The sequence below is a fragment of the Papilio polytes genome, unplaced genomic scaffold (genome assembly GCF_000836215.1).
Source record: "Papilio polytes unplaced genomic scaffold, Ppol_1.0 DF822067.1, whole genome shotgun sequence".
Lineage (NCBI taxonomy): Eukaryota > Metazoa > Arthropoda > Insecta > Lepidoptera > Papilionidae > Papilio > Papilio polytes.
In genome coordinates, this window is record NW_013527137.1 from 7,573,530 (window position 1) to 7,592,402 (window position 18,873).

The window sequence follows — 18,873 nt, forward strand, 5'->3', positions numbered from 1 at the left end:
GCAGAAACCAGAATACAGAAATACAATAGGTTGAACATCAAACTATGATGTTTTAACTTGATTTTATTATCCTGGACTTGTGATTACCTAATCAACAGCAACGTGCCATCTGGCTTGGTTTTAATTTGCTTATGATTTACAAGACTAACAAGAGAATTATACAGAGACCAAACTAGTAGCAATAAAGTCCGGTTCGATCGGGGAAAACTGTTTAAACCGGCGCAAAGTAGCCAAAACTTACGTTGTTTTATGATGTTCTACGATTTGTTTTCCCTTCTACTCCCTATTTTATATTTCTCTTTACTAAAAGTAAATACGCAAAACGTTTATAACTTCAGGTTAGTTAAACTTCTGTAAAAAATAAATATAGTTTTTAATATAAAAAATGTAAGAAGTATTATTAAGAATAAACTTTCAATCCTATAAGTTACTGAATAGCTCATTTTTTTCTCTATTTTATAATTAGGCATCGGTGTCAAATTTCGTAAAAAAAAATATGTATATAACCCCAATCAAACAGACGTACACCAGGTGGTTGAAAAATGCCAAAAAAGGAGTATTTCGCGACAAAAGCAATCACCCTTGCTGTGCCTTTTGTGCGGATGCACATTTTTTGTTATAAAATAACGCTTTTTAAGTAAATTCCCAACTAGATATTGTATTTGGCCACTCAAATGTGTCGTTCTTTTTTTTAATTTACTCTTTCATGGGTTAATACGAAGGGTGTTTTACTCTTTGGGATAAAAAAAAAGTATTATTTTGTAACGGCTTTTTAATATTTGCTAGTCGAAATATCGTGGCGTACGGTTTTTAATTTTATTAGTATTAATAATATTCACAATATTTTATACCTAGATTTATTTTTTAAATTAAGAAAACCATCGCAATATTATGGATAAATATGGAACTGATTTAGCATAGTTTAGAAACTGATATAATAAAGAAGCTGATATCAACGACTCCAGGATTTTTATGTTCTTACTTAGTCTATGACGTGCTGTAGTTTGGATCTTCGTATGTTTAGTCTATGGTATTTTCCAGCCTTATTTATATTGTGTGAGTATAGATTACATAAAATAAAAAGCTTTCCATACATAAAATTGTTTATTACATGTATTAGTAAAAAAAAATAAATCTTCTTATAATATTTTTACAGCTAACTTTAAAGAATAAAATTTCTAAATACTGACTAGTAATTGTTATATTAAAAATGAATTATATAATATCTAAAACTTATAAGCATAAAATACATTAAAAAACGGTTTCCAATTGTATTTTTTACATCAATTAGTAGAAAAATAAATTAAAACTCGAAGTATTCTTTTTTCTTTTTTCGTGCAGTCTTCTATCGGTCGTTTCGCCGCCGGCCAGGAAAGTTAGCAGGCTATACAGTCTCCCCTAATAGTTGTAATGCAGTACTATACAACCTACTACCTCACCATGCCGGCGGCTTTGTCGCCAACTTATCTTCTGTCTTCTGTCTTCAAGTTTGTTACTATTATCTTTATAATATAAATTATGTGGAATAATTATGGACTAAGATGAAGTTCCATTTAAGAATTTAAACATAGCTATTTCATATTATCAAACTAATGTAAGCTCTAGGCTTATTTTTAGAATTTGAATCCAAGATCTCGAGAAGGGCTGTAGGCTTGTGGCTTAAAATAACTTTTGTCTGTTGAAAGTCTTCTATACTATTGGTATATGGATTATCTTGCTTTCTTACTATCATATTATAAATGCAAAAGTTTATATATAGATAGATTTTTAAGGGAACCCGAACAGCTCAACAGATCTTAAAGAAAGGCGTGGAAACACGGAATAGAACAGCTCCTAAGTTTTTTTTTTTTATTTTGCGTGGACAAAATCGCGGACGAGAACTAGTTTGGTTGTAATTTAAATCGTTATTTTGATATCTTTTAACAAATTGATAATAGCATAAAAAACAATACTTTTATTAAACAGTTGATAGCATAATCAAGTATTTACTTTGATGCGTTTGATTTATTTTTTATATTTAAATAAATCTAAGAATTAAATTAAGATTAATGAAAATACCAAATGGAGATGTTCTGAAAAGTATATTATTATAAGAGTATAGGGATAAATCATGGTCCGAGACCAAACGCAGAGCCCAGTACAGAGCGAGCTGGCAGCGTACTGTAGACGTCCTCTGCCCCACTTTTGGGACATAGGAAAAGAACAGAGATAGGGATAAATGGTTTTAGTGTATATCGACTTTTTAAGTGATAACCCACTAGCATAATGTTTTAAGCAATATTAATAAAAATGTTATTTACTATTGAACCAAGTTATAGTTTTAGGTTGCCATAGGAAAGTGCAGTACATACTTTTCATTTAAAAATATACTTCTCAAATTATTACAAAAACTTTCATTTTGCTACATTGCGACCATGTGATGTTTCTAGTTCTTTTTATTGAAAAGGCTTATTTTATTAAAAGTAAATATATAACACTCAAACTAAAAAAGTAAAAAAACATAAATAATAACAAAAAAGATGTGCACACTACAAATAAATGAACGAAAAAAAAACGAAGAAGACGACGATTTCCCGCCAAAACTGCGCCCGCGTATCACCAAACTTGTGTGAAGACGCGCAAACTGCGAAAGGGCTGTCATAGATTATCATAAAAACGTTTTTTACTTAATAATTTTTAATCTATGGCCAAACATATTTTGAAAATTAATTTCTAAACGTTGTTTTGAAAAATTGACAGATAGATCGCAAGATGGCGTCTCCGGAACGACAAATGCGCACAAGTTCGGATCTACGGGTTCCAGTTGAGGGGGGCAAGGTGCTAAAAGGAAAACAATATATCCAACAATATTAGAACTCTAATATTGTTAGAGCTATCGCAACAAAGAAACAAAGAATAAAAAAGAAACAAAAATAACACAGAAATTAACAAAACAATAAAGAACTAAAAATACTAGAAGCTATTGAGCTTGTAAACAATATATATATATAAATAGATAAGATAAATAAATAAATATTTTATAGCCAATGAAAATTCAACACAGTTTATATTTCTGATAACGAATTGACAAAGATTCTAGTCGGTTAGCGGCACGAAATTAAAAAAAATGTGCAATCTAGAAATATGATAGAAAGAATAGATGTTTAGTATTTAAGTATACAAAAGCTTTTCTGAAATAAATTCCTCCCCAACTTTCTATCAATAGTCCTTTTTAAAATCATTCGCATATTGCAAACTATATTCAGTTCTAACTAAAATTTAGACGCTAACTGCCACAGAAGTCTTTCGATTCTTCGTTATACGGTAACCAAGGGAGTCCTTGAGTGTAGACTTATTGTAAAAAATCCCCACAAAAGGACTGCTATGTAACCATAAAACTCAGGGCGTTAGTGTACACAAAGGGTCGCCTTTAGTAAACACTATAACTGGATAGAAAGTAAAACTTTGTTTCAATTCCCACCTTCATACTAACCTCATGCTTCTACAATACCGGCGTTAGGGTATAGCGAGGTGGAGTGACAGCCCAGGGCGACGGACGTAAAGGGGCGCGTTATGTGTTAGGCGTTGTAGATTCTCGCCCAGGGCGACTTTAATTCTAAAGCAGGCCCTGCTCATCTGTCACAAAACATTAAAATATTCACGATATAAATGTGGTATTTAGAATAAGTTTTTACCAGAACTTATTTTATACTAAAGTATCCGTTCATGTCGTCAATTCCATTGCTTTTTATTGAATTTATAAGGAGTTGGATGGGTATTCAGCGAATGTCAAGTCTATTTTTCTTTTCGCAGCTAAATCCACTTCTTCGTTACGATAACCTGAAAAAAATAAATGAAGAAATATAAATATAGACGTAGTAATTTAAAAACAAGTATTGGTCTATGGTATAATGCTTACTTCCACTTAGCTTTAATTTAAATAGCATTCTCATAAAGTGGCGCGAAAGCAGCTAAGTTGAAATAGGCATTTACATCCGATCTCGCGTGAGATCGTGATTTATTTCTACAATGTTGCCAGTATCCTGCACAGAGCGTGACTTTATTTTTTTTATGCCAGTATTTTCTCACGTTCTTAATTTAATTGTAGACCGTTAAGATTAAAAACATAAAAAAGAAAAATGACGTAAAGAAGGCTAGGTGAGACAAAACTTTACAAAAGACATGGGGGTTCAAAATACAAAAAATGACTAAGCTATTGATATAAGTCGTATTGTTATAAGATTTATTGATTATTTCCTGTGTGTTTTTTTTTTATTTAACACCTCGACAAGTTTGTATTACAAAGTTTACGCGGATAGTGGACCGGAACAAATAGATGGGAATGAAAAATGTTCCCAGTAGCTTATTTATCTTTAGAACATCACTATTTAAAATAACAAACTAATATACTGTATTTACAAAACTATCGCACAACTGTTTAGTCTTGCTTTGATTTCTATGAGCTTATAGGGAGGTGCGCACAGTTTTGCAACTAAAAACATGAATTTGCTATGAAACAATAACAATTGCAAAAGTCATTAGATAGTTTAGTCAAAAATGTCCGTTCAAATGAATATCAAAAAAAAATTGTTGCTCATACGAAAAAAAATAATGACAAGGATGTCTGATTTAAGAATAAAAAATCTATAATAAATGCAAACAATCCTTGCAGTAAAAAAATTAACCTGTAGTTACAATATTTAGTGTAAATCAGAGCAGGTGCACAATGGCGACTTCCGTGGCGCGAAAATTAAAAAAAAGAATAAAAATGTCGGCGGAGTGCGTGAGAAACACGGCAGATGGCGCTCGCTTCGCCATGTTTACCGGAATCTTGTGAAAAAGCCGTAAAAAATGTGTACAATGGATGCTATTGCTAAAAGAGTAAAAATGATGACATATAGTTGTACAGATTTGACGAGTCTGTTATTCTTATAATATCGACCTATTTGTTCTGTCTAGCCATTTTTCTAAGACCTTGTATTTATCAAAGAACACAATTTCTTTGAATCAAATGATTAGTAAAGAAAGGTTCTATGAATAGTTGAAATAACGAGCAGGTAAGCGGGGGGTGTCTAGAAAGTGTCTAGACGGTCTGGGGGTGCGCCCCCCGCTGGCGCCGGGGGTCGCAGTGCGGGGGGCGGGGGAGCGGCTAGACGCATCACATCGACTGTTGCTATGCGCCCGCCAGTATACTTGACTCGTCTGGAAATTGGAATTAAGCTGTAATATCTCTTGCTCTTTGTTCTTTGTATTGATATAATATTTTAAAAACAATTGAAACCATCGCTAAAGCTTTTCATCAAAGAGTAAAGATGAATTTCTATTTCTTAGTCTATCTTTACTCTTTGTCCTTAGTGGGTTTTATTAACTGTCCGATTACAGTACGTAAACAAATAAATTATATTAAATTGCAAGGAGACGCAAACTGCACTTGCTCGTTATCTTAATTGACGGAGTGACATTTAAAGATAAAGTCGTCCTTCTGTCTTCTCTATAAATAGAATAAATTGTTTTTGTTAAGACTCGGTCCAGTGATGTTTGTAACTGTTTATCACTAAAGTATTACTTGTTTCACAACTTGTAATCAACTGCTTTTTTAAAAAAAAAACACAGACAACAATGTTTTGATACTTTAGATTGGAAATTTCACAGTAACTATTGAGTTGGCTGCTCTTTTTGCTAAATTTTCAGATATGTGATCTTTTCGTCGCTAAGCGTGGCTACACATGTTCAGTTTTAACTGAACAGTCCGAATGTTTAGTTAAAACTGGAGGAAAAGTTAAATAAGTCTTACTTCGGTGTTTTAAGTTATTAAATACTAGCTTACGCCCGCGACTACGTCCAGGTGAATAGTGTGAGTAGCCTATGTGTTCTTCCAGACTATCCTATACATCTATACCAAATTTCATCCAAATCTGTTCAGCCGTTTAGGCTACAAACTCTAACAAACATCCATCCATCTTATATACTTTATTAGTATGATTTATTGATTTTTACCTTTTGAGATATCTTCTGGAAGTAGACATTACAGCAATAGCAGAGAAGTCACGAGACTGGGACACCACCTGAAATTGACAAAATTCAACATTTTAATTGAATTTTTTAACTAATAAAATTTCAATTACTTTTTTTAATTAGAGACATGTTTGACTATACGGCAAATAATTTAGTCAATAGACGTTCAATAAACGAATAACATAAGTCAAAATAAGATACTGGATTGGATCCCAAATTGAAAAATGATAAAACGAATTATTTAAAATCGTAATCATAATCGGTAATAGAAAAATCTTGTTTATGGATACAGTAGATTTTATATGTAGTGATCAGTACCCTCGTACTAGGCGCAGCCTGTATCGTGAGGATCCTCTTAAGCTTGAACAAACGATCGTTAGACGGCAACAAATCAGTTAAAAGTCGTACGTAAATTTACGTGCCATTTGTTTTAAAAATATACACCACTGCTTTACACAGATCTGTTCTACCTTTACACAACCTGGAAATAGAAAGTCTGGTGGGAAAGCCGAACATCCTAGGCGAAGTCAAAGCCCAGAGACTTTGCTGGCTGGGCCACTTGATGAGAATGGAGGAGGATCGTGGAGCCAAAAAAGCGTATCTCGGAATACCGATTGGCCGCCGACCCGTCGGCCTGGCCAGATACTGCTGGCGAGAAGCCGTAGAGCTGGACCTGCGCGAGCCAGATTCCATCGACTGGCAGGCAACGACGCAGGACAGACGACGCTGGCGCTGTCTCGTGTCGGAGGTCAAGACCCACTTCGGGTCGCTGCGCCAATGCAGTAATTAAGTAAATAAGTTCTACCGTTAACCAATGGTTTTCAGCATCCTTGACCGGGTCATCGTTCCTTCCAGTCAGTACAAAAGAGTTAGATCTCTAGATAAACTAACATTGAGATAAATGAATTCGCAGTGACATCTCTCGGTTGAATTACGTTCGATAATAGACACAGTATCTCGATAGTCGATTACTGATGCAGGGCCCGTGTTGCAGCGGAAAGCGATAGGCGTTTAAAAAAATGCAACTAAACGTACTAGTCAATATTGTTAATTCGAAAGTGTCTACGAACATTTAAAATAGTTTAATGCAAATCGATGAAAGTCACAAATTTAAAATATAATCTGAAAAACTACGTAGGAACCTTACTGAGTTTTTAATTCCGCGCGAACAAAGCTGCGGGAAAACCTTCTTTATAAATATCTCGAGTAAGTTACGATTTTGTGGTGACAGTATACTGCAGTAAATTGTTTATATAACCCGTTTTAGTCAATTTTAACGTTGGTTTTCCGTGTTTTTACCCGCTAGCAGTGTGACCACAAGATTCAGTATTATCTGTTATTATGTCTGGGGGGCATCCGGTGGAGAGCGGGTGTGTCCCCACTGATCACGTGACGTCATACAGCACAGCATGCAGTCACCTTACGACACACGATATGCAAATACTCGTCTAATGTTCCCATGTGTAATGTCACCGATAAATAATGAATTATGCCAATTTATTAAATCACTAGGCGTTAACTAACTGACAATTGGAATCTAAATCAGTAATTTGTTACGAATAGTTTTTTAACTTTATAATTTGTTAAAATCGTTTAAATACTTGCTAAAATATCAACCGAGAACATGTGTAATTACAGAAATACTAAAAGTACTAAGTTGTTTTCTTTACATGTAAAATCAAAAAGTATAATAAAAACATATCAGCGTTAAACCAGTGGCATATTTATAAGAATTTGTAGGTAAGTAATTTGAAACAAACAACAGTACGTAAAAAATACAAGAGTACTTCAAGTTAGTACTTCAAGTAAATATAGGACACCTGTATCAAGACAACCTATGCTTCAAGGAAGTGTGGACGAGTCTGTCAAGTTGGAGCTACTTGTAGGCTGTTAATTGCCCTTCTAGGAAGCCTTTGGCCTTGCTGGGTCTGTGCAGACGTGCGCCGACCAGACCGCCGCCAGACGTTTTTTTAACAAGCCTCGACCTGTTGCCAAACCGGATCTCGGGCGCCGTGTGTGTATGGTGTTTGTTATAAGCGGCAGCGAGTTTTAAATTACGTTTATGTTGGGAAACCAAAGGGATTTATAGAGCTATCTCTTCTATTTTCAAAATTACTATTACACAGCCTTTGTTTCTTTAGTATAGGTCTAATAACGTTTGCTAAGCGAGCTAAGAAATAACTTTTTTTATACAATCCGGTTGACATAAGTTCGTTTTAGACAACTATGACTTGAAACTTTGTAACAAACACGGATACTATTCTAAATATGTAATTAACATTTAAACTTGTTTTGGAGATAATAAAAGCTAACAAAACGGTGTAGAAAACATTCCAGTTACGTATATAGACTGTAGTAATTTATCCTAACATACTACGTATGTTAGCTCGTTCATCGTTTATAACTTGTACCATATATAAAGACGCGTCGCAACAAGCTCTCACTGGACGTCTGTTCAGAGAAGCCTGCACAGCCACGCGGCACTTGCTCACAAGTACATACACTGCAATGCAGAAACACAGACATGTCGTCCTTGCATACACCTGCTGGGAACAGCCAAATATAGACTTCTTCCGTAAATATAGACACTGGATAATTATCAGGCATTCCAAAGACAGTATATCAAGTATTTATGTCTCGTTGAGGTAGATTATTCTAGATTTTTATTAGAAGGTTTTGAAAGTCAAAAGTATCAACGACTAGCTGTTGCTCACGACTTCGTACGTGAAATTAAATAGAGTCTACATAACTCAGCGATAACGCTTTTAAGTGGTAAAAGAATTTTTGGAACCAGCCATGTTGTTTTTGAGAATCTTTACTCTTTATAATATTAGTATAGATACAGATAGTTGCTATAAAACGCCTTTTTTCTTGTTAACGTAGATAAGACTTTTAAATACACTGTCTTTTCACGTTGTTCTCTAATTTGGCGCATTATTTCTTCGTTCCGGGAATTTTATAAACCATGAACCAGCACACTTCGGTTCGGAGCCTACCCTAATAAGGGGTGACTAGGCCATGGTCAACCACGCTGGCCCAATGTGGATTGGTTGACTTCACACATATCTTTAAATTTATTTGCTGGTATGTGCAGGTTGTAACACGATGTTTTCCTTCACCGTAAGAACGTCGGGTAAATTATGTACATATGAAATTTGAAAATCACATTAGTTCATGGTGGGAATCGAACCCAAAAAATGTAGATTACAAGTCATGTTTTCAAACCCCTGAGCCACCGACGCTCTGGTGATTAATTATTTAATAATAATAAAATAGTGGTACCGCAGAGCGCGTGTACCACCCGTGGTACCCTAGTCGCGCCGGTTGTGCGACATACGGAGCCTTTTGTGCACCATCGCGCACGCCAAACAGGGTTATACGTTTTTTGTTGTTCACACTACACGATAGAATAATATGGATCTTATTTTATCCTAATTAAAAAATTGAATAAAAACCGTGTTTCCAAGAAAATAATAAACTTGATGTGTAATCTATTCGTGGATCTTACTAGGCTCCAATAGTGATCTATATAGAATAATTAAGAATCTGTAGTTATAAACTATATGACAATACGATAAAGCTGCAATGAATCTGCACATACACACATAGATATCAGTGTAGTGAAGAAAATAGAAGAATAACTATCGATAAGACGATTAAAAATACCTCATTAGAAATTTAAATTTTTTTTGTACTTGTTTTTAAAAGTTGTTTATGTTAGTATTTCTAAATAGTTGCTATAGTAAAAAAGTATTTGGGTACGTCCATACTATTCTAACGTACAGTTCAACATTTTGCGCTGTTAAAATAGTAGTAAAAAAGCTTATTGTGTGGAACATCCCTTTCGCGTACTAACTTGTATAAAGCCTCTTTTGTGAACGCAGCAGCTGATTCCAGGGCCGGTGGAAAATTAAAAAAACAACTGCCAGTAATAATTATTTTTCCATTATTGTAACGTTTTGTTCTTAATATTAAAGGCATTATACCGTTGTTTGAATCCTTCTTTAATTGAAACTTCCTATATTAGACGAAGTTTGAAAGTAACGCCAGTGGTGGAGAAATTGAAAAGCAAAAGGTTAGCGTGGTATGGACATGTTATGCGACGAGACAATGGGGGACATATGATAAACCAGAAAGTGTTAAGATTGAATGTGGATGGCTACAAAGGTAGAGGTAGACCGAAGAAAGTATGGATGGATTGTTTTAAAGAGGATATGCTTAAGAACGGAGGGGATTCCGATATGACGGCTGATAGAAATGTATGGAAGAGCAGCACATAATGTGGTAACTCTCAGTAGGGATGAAGTAGGGAGTTGGAAGGTTAGTTAGTTAACAGTAGGGAAGTTGATGATCATGATATTATTGTTTAAATCATTGAGTAGGATCAACAAAAGTTGTCTTCCAAGCGTTTCTACAAGTGTCAAAATTCATTCAAAATTTCTATCTTGTTGCTTGTATGTTTCAGTAGTGGAAACCCAGGGTTACAAGGCTTGCCAGGTGTTCATAGTGTGCGGAATCCTTTTAACAAAAACCGAGTTAGTTTTTTTTTATAAATTGAGGGTATTTTTTACTACCCTTCAATTATTTTCTCCGTGTCACGCCGGCGAGCGATTATCGATTTTTATTGATTTTTTTTCATCACCATTGTTAACTTGGTATCGGATTCGATGCCAGATTAGGGTTACGATTGGAAGGGGTGCTTGTAACAAAGAGTAACTAATTTTAGATAAAACGCACTTTTTGAAATTTGCCCATTTATAGTATATATTATGAACAAAGAAATTGAACTATTTTTTTAACCGTATTTGAACACATCGTGTTGCATGGACAACAGTTTTGTTAATACAAATAACAAAAAAAAGATTCATGTGATCTTTTTTTAACCAATATTAAAAGACACATTTAAAAATGTAATATTTTGTTACTACGAAAAAGATAATAAAAAAATAAATGTAAAGAGTTCTAATTAGTTAATAGGACAATTTAAATACAAAATAAGTTTTGCTCTTAACATTTCAACGTAAAATTATTATGTACTGGTGCGTATAAAAGTTTATGTGACAATTTCAACGTTGTACCATCGCACGAGCAAGTGCCTCAAGCACGCGGCTTACATATTAATTTGCTGGCTTCAGTCATTACCTTACCAATTATGATTTATGTTGCAGACAGTACGAGCTGTCGGATAATTTACAATGTTACCAGTGAATATTTATCAAATAAAATCCTTAGATTAGGAGACTATACGTAAATGTACGGCATTAATTAACTTAACTTCATATTAAAACATACTTAAACACTTTATGTTCTTAAGATGCAGTTGTTTTACAAAATTATCTAACATTTTAATAGAATATTGATATAATAATGACAATTTAAATCTGTTATCGATATGTAAAGCTAAAAAATAACAAAATAAATGAAATTATATACAATATTATCTTAGTCATCTATAATGTTTTTTTGTTTACTTTATAAAACGGATATAATGCAATCACAACATCCGATGCGGAGTGTATCGGATTGAGCAATCCGGACGTTTCGCGGAATGACTTACCGGACATAGTGACTGCGACACGAGGACCGGACATTCTTTGTCTTAGCGTCTGTTTTGGGAAGCTGTCAGTGGAGGTCACGGCCGCGACCGCGGGGTGGATGACCTCTTTTATCTGTCGCGAAATAAACAGATATTTATCTTCTAAGATACTTCTAGTTAAAAAGATCTCTCTTACGGCTGGTTTCCCAGCTACGTTTAATCATTTGTTAGTATTTTTGGTTCGATAAACTATAAACATAAACTAATGAAATGCGTTTCCGAACTACGTAACTTGAGTTTAAAACATAGCTCGATCTAATAATAATGAAAAACTAGATAATGATAAAATAAATGGAAACTTCAGAAACCCGCATTAGTAACCTTTTGTTATTTTTGGTATTTAGGAACTACAAGCTGTTCTCCCGTGCGGCTTAATCCGCATGAAATTATGAAAATTTTACTTTATTGTTCACATTTGTCAAATTATCAATACCAAATGTCAAAATGACATGACATGACAAACCTTGGCAATCTTAATTTCTTGATGTTGGCATCAACTTATGGTCTCTTTCCCACATTAGGGTTTTTATCCAAAATAATTACCCCCTATGTTTAATGGCGTGAAAATATATAGCCTAAAGCGTGACGTAAGTGTAGGGCTTTTTATTACCAAAAGAATTCAAAAATATGGTGTAATGGGGATGTTTCCTAATTTTTGGAATAGCCTTTATTTTGTAGATAAACCATGTATGAACACGAAAAAAAATAGTATAAAATATAATACTCATTATTTCAATAAAAAAACACGTAAATAAAAACCACTCTTTCATTTCCCCCCTAAAACGTCCCATGACGTCACTTCTTTGCATACGAACCTCGCGTCACGGCCTGTCGCTGTCAATTTGAAAGAACCATTGATTGATCTTCTTCTTTTGGTGCCGTCTCCTAACGAAGATTGGCAATCATTACAGCGACTTGAAGTTTGGACACAGCAGCTCTAAATATAGAACGCGTACTTTTGTTGTACCATTGGCGAAGATTTTTAAGCCACGATGTTCTTCTCCTTCCTGGATTTCTTTTCCCTAGAATCTTACCCTGAATGATAGTCTGTAACAATTCGTATTTCGGTCCACGCAAAATATGCCCAAGATATTCCAATTTCCGTTTTTTTATAGTTTTGATAACTTCCACCTCTTTTTTCATTAGTTGCAACACTGTTTCATTCCTTATTTTGTCTCTCCAGGATATGCCTAACATTCTTCTGTATGTCCACATTTCGAAAGCTTCGATCTTTTTACACATTGCTTTAGATAAAGTCCAAGCTTCGACGCCATACAGAAGAATGGAGAAGATGTAACAGCGTGCAAGACGGGTCCGAAGTTTCAAGCTTAGATTTTTATTACAGAGAAGTTTCCTCATCTTAACAAAAGCTCCTCGCGCTTGCTCTATCCTGCATCGAATCTCTACTCGGTGATCAGCTTGATCATCCACAAAGCAGCCTAAGTACTTATACTTTTGGACCCTTTCAAATTGATTGATAATACTCGTAAATCTTTGTTGTCTAAAGTTGTTTTTAGTAATGGAGATAAAAATGAAAAAAACCAAAATGAACAGAAGGTGATACTTTTAACGTATTAATTACACTTGTTGCTTCTCGTGGAAGATTATGTTTGTGTGTAAACAGTGACTGCGTCCTACACCAGTGTGACCAGGTATGAAATAAATTGTACTATAAGCTACTCTTATGAATTTTGATATATTTTTCTTTTGTAATATTCATAAAATGTTTTGCTCATAACTTATGTCGTAATTATAAAAACACTCAATAATGGAGTCCTCATAATATAAAACACGCAAATTCAATTATTACAATCATTTAGAAAAAAATATAACTACAAAATGCACTGACATTCACTGAAGTTGGTCACACTGCCATGTTATATGCAAGAAAGTGACGTCATTGGTGTTTGAGATCGAGTAATGGAGGGTAAAAAATATTGCAGCGTTTTTAATTTATATTTAATTTGAGACAAACATTCAAGGTCTCTAAATGTTATTATAGGTTATAAAATGCTGTCTTTAAAATATTAAACATAACTTTATTTGGATTTGTAACATTAGGAAACATCCCCATTGCTGATATTTTAGGCAACAAAGAAGTGTGTGTTTACGCTTTATTATAATAGTATAGAAGTATAGATAAGTTAAGGTCCTTTCTAAAACCCTAATGCAGGAAAGAGACCATAAGTTGTTGCCAACATCAAGAAAGCTAGATTGCTAAGGTTTGTCATGTCAAGTCATTTTGACATTTGTTATTGATAATTTAACATATGTAAACAATAAAATAAAATTTTCATAATTTCATGCGGATAAAGCCCCACGGAAACAGTTAGATTTTAATTTAACGCGGGCGAAGTCGCGATGAACAGCTAGTTTATTATATTAGTAACATAGTAAGAAGTAAAATGTTTTAAAAATCTTGGATTCAATCTTCTTAATACTTTTATGTATCCGGAAATATGTTACGTACAGTATCACGATCAGCGTGTCTATAATTGAATGATTGCCGCGTAGGATGTCCGCGACCTGTACCACAATTACGTCGTTTGCTCGTACGATGTAACTGGCTGTTGCTATGCACATATAATGCTGCGAAACTATTGTTATGTTTTGTCTATGGAACGGAATTTCCATACCTGTGCTTCAATGGATACTTAATTAATTAAAGTTAATGCTAACATGTTTGTTTACAGTTTCTAACCTCTTTATATATGATATAGCTGTTGCTTGTGACTTCGCCCGCGTGAATTTAAAGAATAATAAAAATGTAGCCTAAATTACCTTTCTAATGGTGAAAGGAATTTTTGGAATCGGCCTAGTAGTATTAGACGATTCGAATACATATAAAAATACAAATCTTTTTTATAATATTAGTATAGATATAGAGGTACAGACTGAACATTAAATGAACTACCACACTGCTGTACTCAGAGTCACTAAAATTTACTCCTTATTAATTTCTTGCATAAAGGTACATTCAGGTGAACCATTTACTGCTATGAGTGGCGAACTGACGACTTATGCATCCTGAGTGCGAACTAAAATTGAACTTTTCCTCGGGTTTGCTAGGAGAAATTTAATACTTTTTTTTAGAATTCATATTCCTTGAAAAATACCTTTAAGCTAATTAGGCTGTATTATTGGAATCCATTAAGAATTAAGAGCTAAGTAAAATAGATTCGGAATAACAGACTAATTGGTGCTGTTAAGACATTTTCAGATTTTCTACGAAAAGTAGATAAGGGAGATGAACTGTCTGGTTGTGTGGGAGTCTGTGAGTAAGATTTTTATGACTATAATATTGTGATACTTGATATGATATAATTTATAAATTGCTTACTAAGAGCACGAATCATTAAGTATAAACAGAAATAATATAATAAATAAACATGAAATTGCTCTATTTCAGGCTTTGCTGGTTTTTGTTCTCTTTGTAGTATAAACAAAATCTTACTCTTACTTAAAAATGCGTAAGTTGAGATGGATGGATGGATGTTTGTTAGAGTTTGTAAACTAAACGGCTAAACGGATTTCGATGAAATTCGGACATGGATGTAGAGGATAGTCTGGAAGTACACATGAGCTACTTAGTTTTGTTTTTTTTTTTTTTAATTTCACGGACGGAGTCGTGGGCGAAATCTAGTAATAAATAAATAATACGTTATCAACTTAACAATTTTGAAGAATAATTAAGAAATAAGTTGAAATTAAAAAAACAATGATTTTAAAAAGCATTTATACGATATTAAATTACATTATTGTTACTACAGTAAAAGCTTTTTTTTATTATTAATTTGTTCGTTTTAAGAAAAACTTACGATGTCTTGATAAGGAATTTTACGTAGCTATTTCCAATACGTTTTTGGAAAATAAATTACAAAGGAGCTATACCTCTTAAATATATAAAATAACTGACGGCTGAATATTAAAACGACTTTTAAACTCTTCGGTATCTAATCGTCATTTACAATTGATCCAAGTCAAATTTTTATGGATTTGGGATTGGAAGCTATTATTTACGACACACGTATTTAAAAACCTGAGGTTTATTTAGCCTTTTTTATGTACATAGTTTTTATTGTTTTGTATTGTTAAAAGAAAAATAAATAAAAAATGTCGTTTCAGGATTCATCCGTAAAATGTAAAATACTAAAAATATTACAAATATTAATGTTTTAAAAAATAATACTCACATTTTACAGACAAAATACTTTATGTTACACTTTAACTGATTCAAAATATAATAAAATTGTACAACACATTCACAACACACGTAACTTTGTCAAATAACGGGACTACACCCTAGACAACCGCACCCCGCGATAGCTCGTGGCTAACTGTTGACTCGAAGTTATCAAGTAGGTTTGCTGAATTTTTTTTCAGACAACGCATAACTATCCCTATCCCTATGGCTGAGGGATGATTTTCGGTGAGCTATTTTATTTATTTTTTTATTTAAAAATAAAAAAGTACCTTTAAATTTAGTAAAGTTAAGATTAAAAAATCCATTACTTAAAATGCTTGTTTATAGATTTAATTTTATAATCTACATGAAATCAATTAAAACGGAGAGATGGTGTTATGTGGCGTGGACAGACTAACAGAAACTTTGACAGAGGGATTAAATTGTAAATAGGTAGTCTATAACAAACTTTGACCACAGTAAGTCAGAAAAGTCTATACTAGGCAGAGACGTTAAGGCTTTAACCCTATATAACCAAGAAGTTTAACCGAGTACCATAGACAACTTTTGACAGATTTGTTTGATGTTCTTGATAAGGTATTAAGAGCATATCTGAAACTAAACCATCGCAAAACTGTTTAGTCTCACTTGGATTTCTTAGCTTATATGTTAAACGTGTACTTCTTGATTTTTTGTGATACTAAACAATTAAGAAACAATCGACAATCGCACAACCGTTATGCGATAGTTCAGTCAAAGATGTGCGCCAGGTCTAAGCTTTTTAATGTTTACACTACTCTAGTAGATTAATAATTATTTTGCAAGTATTTATTTAGTGTTCTACCTTCACTATTTAAGTACATTTTGTCATCAAAGAATATTAGTAACTAAATAGTAATTTTAATGATATTTGTAATATGTTTAAATTAAAAAAGTTGTTTTTGGTTTTTAAGTGTATTACTACCAAAAACGCCTTTAAAACAAATAATCTTTATCCCCTTAATCCAAAGTTTTATATAGCAATAAATAACAGTTATTTGTAAAGCAATTTATCAGACGTCGCCAACCCTGTCTGCAAGTTCATCGACCGCAAGATGCAGTCGTATTTGCAGACATTTTATCCGCACTGCAAAATTTCTTAATCCAGATTGTAAAGAAAAATGAGCAGTCTTAAGCTTTAGTACCATATATAAAAGACTAGCTTTTGCCCGCGACTCCGTCCGCGTAGAATTAAAAAAAAATCAAAAAAGCCTATGTGTTCTTCCAGACTATCCTCTACATCTTTATCAAATTTCATCGAAATCCGTTCAGCAGTTTAGGCTACAAACTCTAACAAACATCCATTCATCCATCTAAACTTTTGCATTTATAATATTAGTATGAAGTATGGTTGCACTAACTGCCGTACTTACAGTTTTTAATTAGACACTGATTAAAAAAATTAAAGTAGAAGCGATATTACTTAATTATTGAGTGCGTTAAGAAGTTAAAAGCCTGAATGTGTTAATTCAAATTCAAATGTAGGGCCTACCATATTTAGGGTCTTTACCACCAAATTATAAATTGTCTGATAACAATCGAACGTATAAAATGTGATGAAAATATCAGATTTTGCTCCCTTATCTGACAGTGACATCAAACTGTTATGCTATTATCGATTTTTTCGCAGCCCAATCAACTGTTTAGTCGCAAAACTAAAAATCGAGTTGTGTGTGCACATATACGTATATAAATTCTTAAGAATTAAAGCGCGACTAAACAGTTGTGCGATAGTTTATTCAAAGGTGTGCTCGCTTTAAGTAATCAAATCCTTTCGCAAACGTACAAAGGTTATTTAACTCAGCAGACGAGGCATAAATAGCTTGTAGTCTATATTCAGACAAGTTGTAACACTTTACATGTCTAGTTTCATTCATGTGCTGCGTCATTCGACCTCTATTGTACGAAATAAGCGTGGGTTTACACTGGCGAGATAATATCAGAAAAAAAATTAACTCTCTTTCCAGTGGAAATATTGTGATGAAATTAAATATTTTGTTATCGCTTTTCACAGTAATGTATAAGGGCGGGAACACACTTGTCAGTCAAATAGCAGCATCTTTAACTGACACGTGCCAGTTACTGTCGTGATAAGTATACAATTACCAGTAAAATGTTCACAAGATCGGATAAGACCTAAGTGTTAGTGTCAAAGCTAATCCTTCTTGATCTCTTCCCTCAACTTATATACCCGTAGCTGTCACGTAATTCATTGTGAATCGTACTAGTAACTTGCATGTAGATTGTATGTGTGCCAGCTACTGGCTTGTGTAGTGCTGTATTTTCATCCACCGCCCCCTTAACAATTTACAATCCTACCAAAAACTATTTATACCTTTAGGAGTCATTCACAAGACATAAGACGACTCACCTATCGATCTTCATACCGTTCAGTTCATTCCGTTCACTTCAATAAACATGCGTCATAACAAATTATATCAAACGCATACGAATTATTTATGAACTTGCCGTTTGACATAATTTTGAAGGTAACAATTGAATTTCTACGAGGCATTTTGCATGTCTACCTAAGTCCCAGACAGTCCCAGGGCATCGAACCCACAACCATGAGATTAATCTTACTAGCTATCGCCCGCGACTCCGTTCGCGTGGAAATAAAAAGCAAAAGAAAGTAGCCTATGTTCTTATTACTACGCTCTACATCTATGGAAATTTCATCGAAATCCATTCAGTAGTTTATGCTACAGTCAGTAACAAACATCCATCGAAACTTTCGCATTTCAATAATAGTATTATTGTTAATATAATATTTATTTTTTAACTTGAGTTATCTTCTATAAGACAGGGTTTCACAGGCTTTTGAATCTCAACTTATTACAACTTATACAACAATAAGCAAGAAGCTGTTCTCGTGCGGCTTCATCCGCATGAAATTATGAAAAATTTATTTTATTGTTTACATTTGTCAAATGTCAAAATCATATGACATGATGTCTAACGATGGCAACCTTGCTTCCTTGATGTTGGCAGTTTGTAGTTTATTGTCTTTTTCCCACATGAAGATTTTTTCCAATTTATTTACCCCCTAAGTTTAATAGCG

The 18,873-nt window shown here is 33.7% G+C and overlaps 1 protein-coding gene across 4 annotated transcripts in view; it reads right to left on the reverse strand.

The window, feature by feature from the left end:
- Positions 1–1,152: 1,152 nt before the first annotated feature.
- LOC106107292 overlaps positions 1,153–18,873 on the reverse strand; it is a 50,862-nt gene continuing 33,141 nt past the window's right edge. The window contains exons 4-6 of one of the 4 annotated variants that reach the window (XR_001225858.1): positions 11,552–11,663; positions 5,977–6,044; positions 1,153–3,819 (exon numbers count right to left, since the gene is read on the reverse strand). Coding sequence is in view for 2 of the 4 variants with exons in the window: in XM_013288087.1 (XP_013143541.1) it covers positions 11,617–11,663 (47 nt within the window). In the remaining 2 variants the exon portion in view is untranslated. Of the gene's footprint in view, positions 3,820–5,906; positions 6,045–11,459; positions 11,664–18,873 lie in introns of those variants that run through there. The other 3 variants (XR_001225859.1, XM_013288088.1, XM_013288087.1) reach the window with 3 other exon arrangements.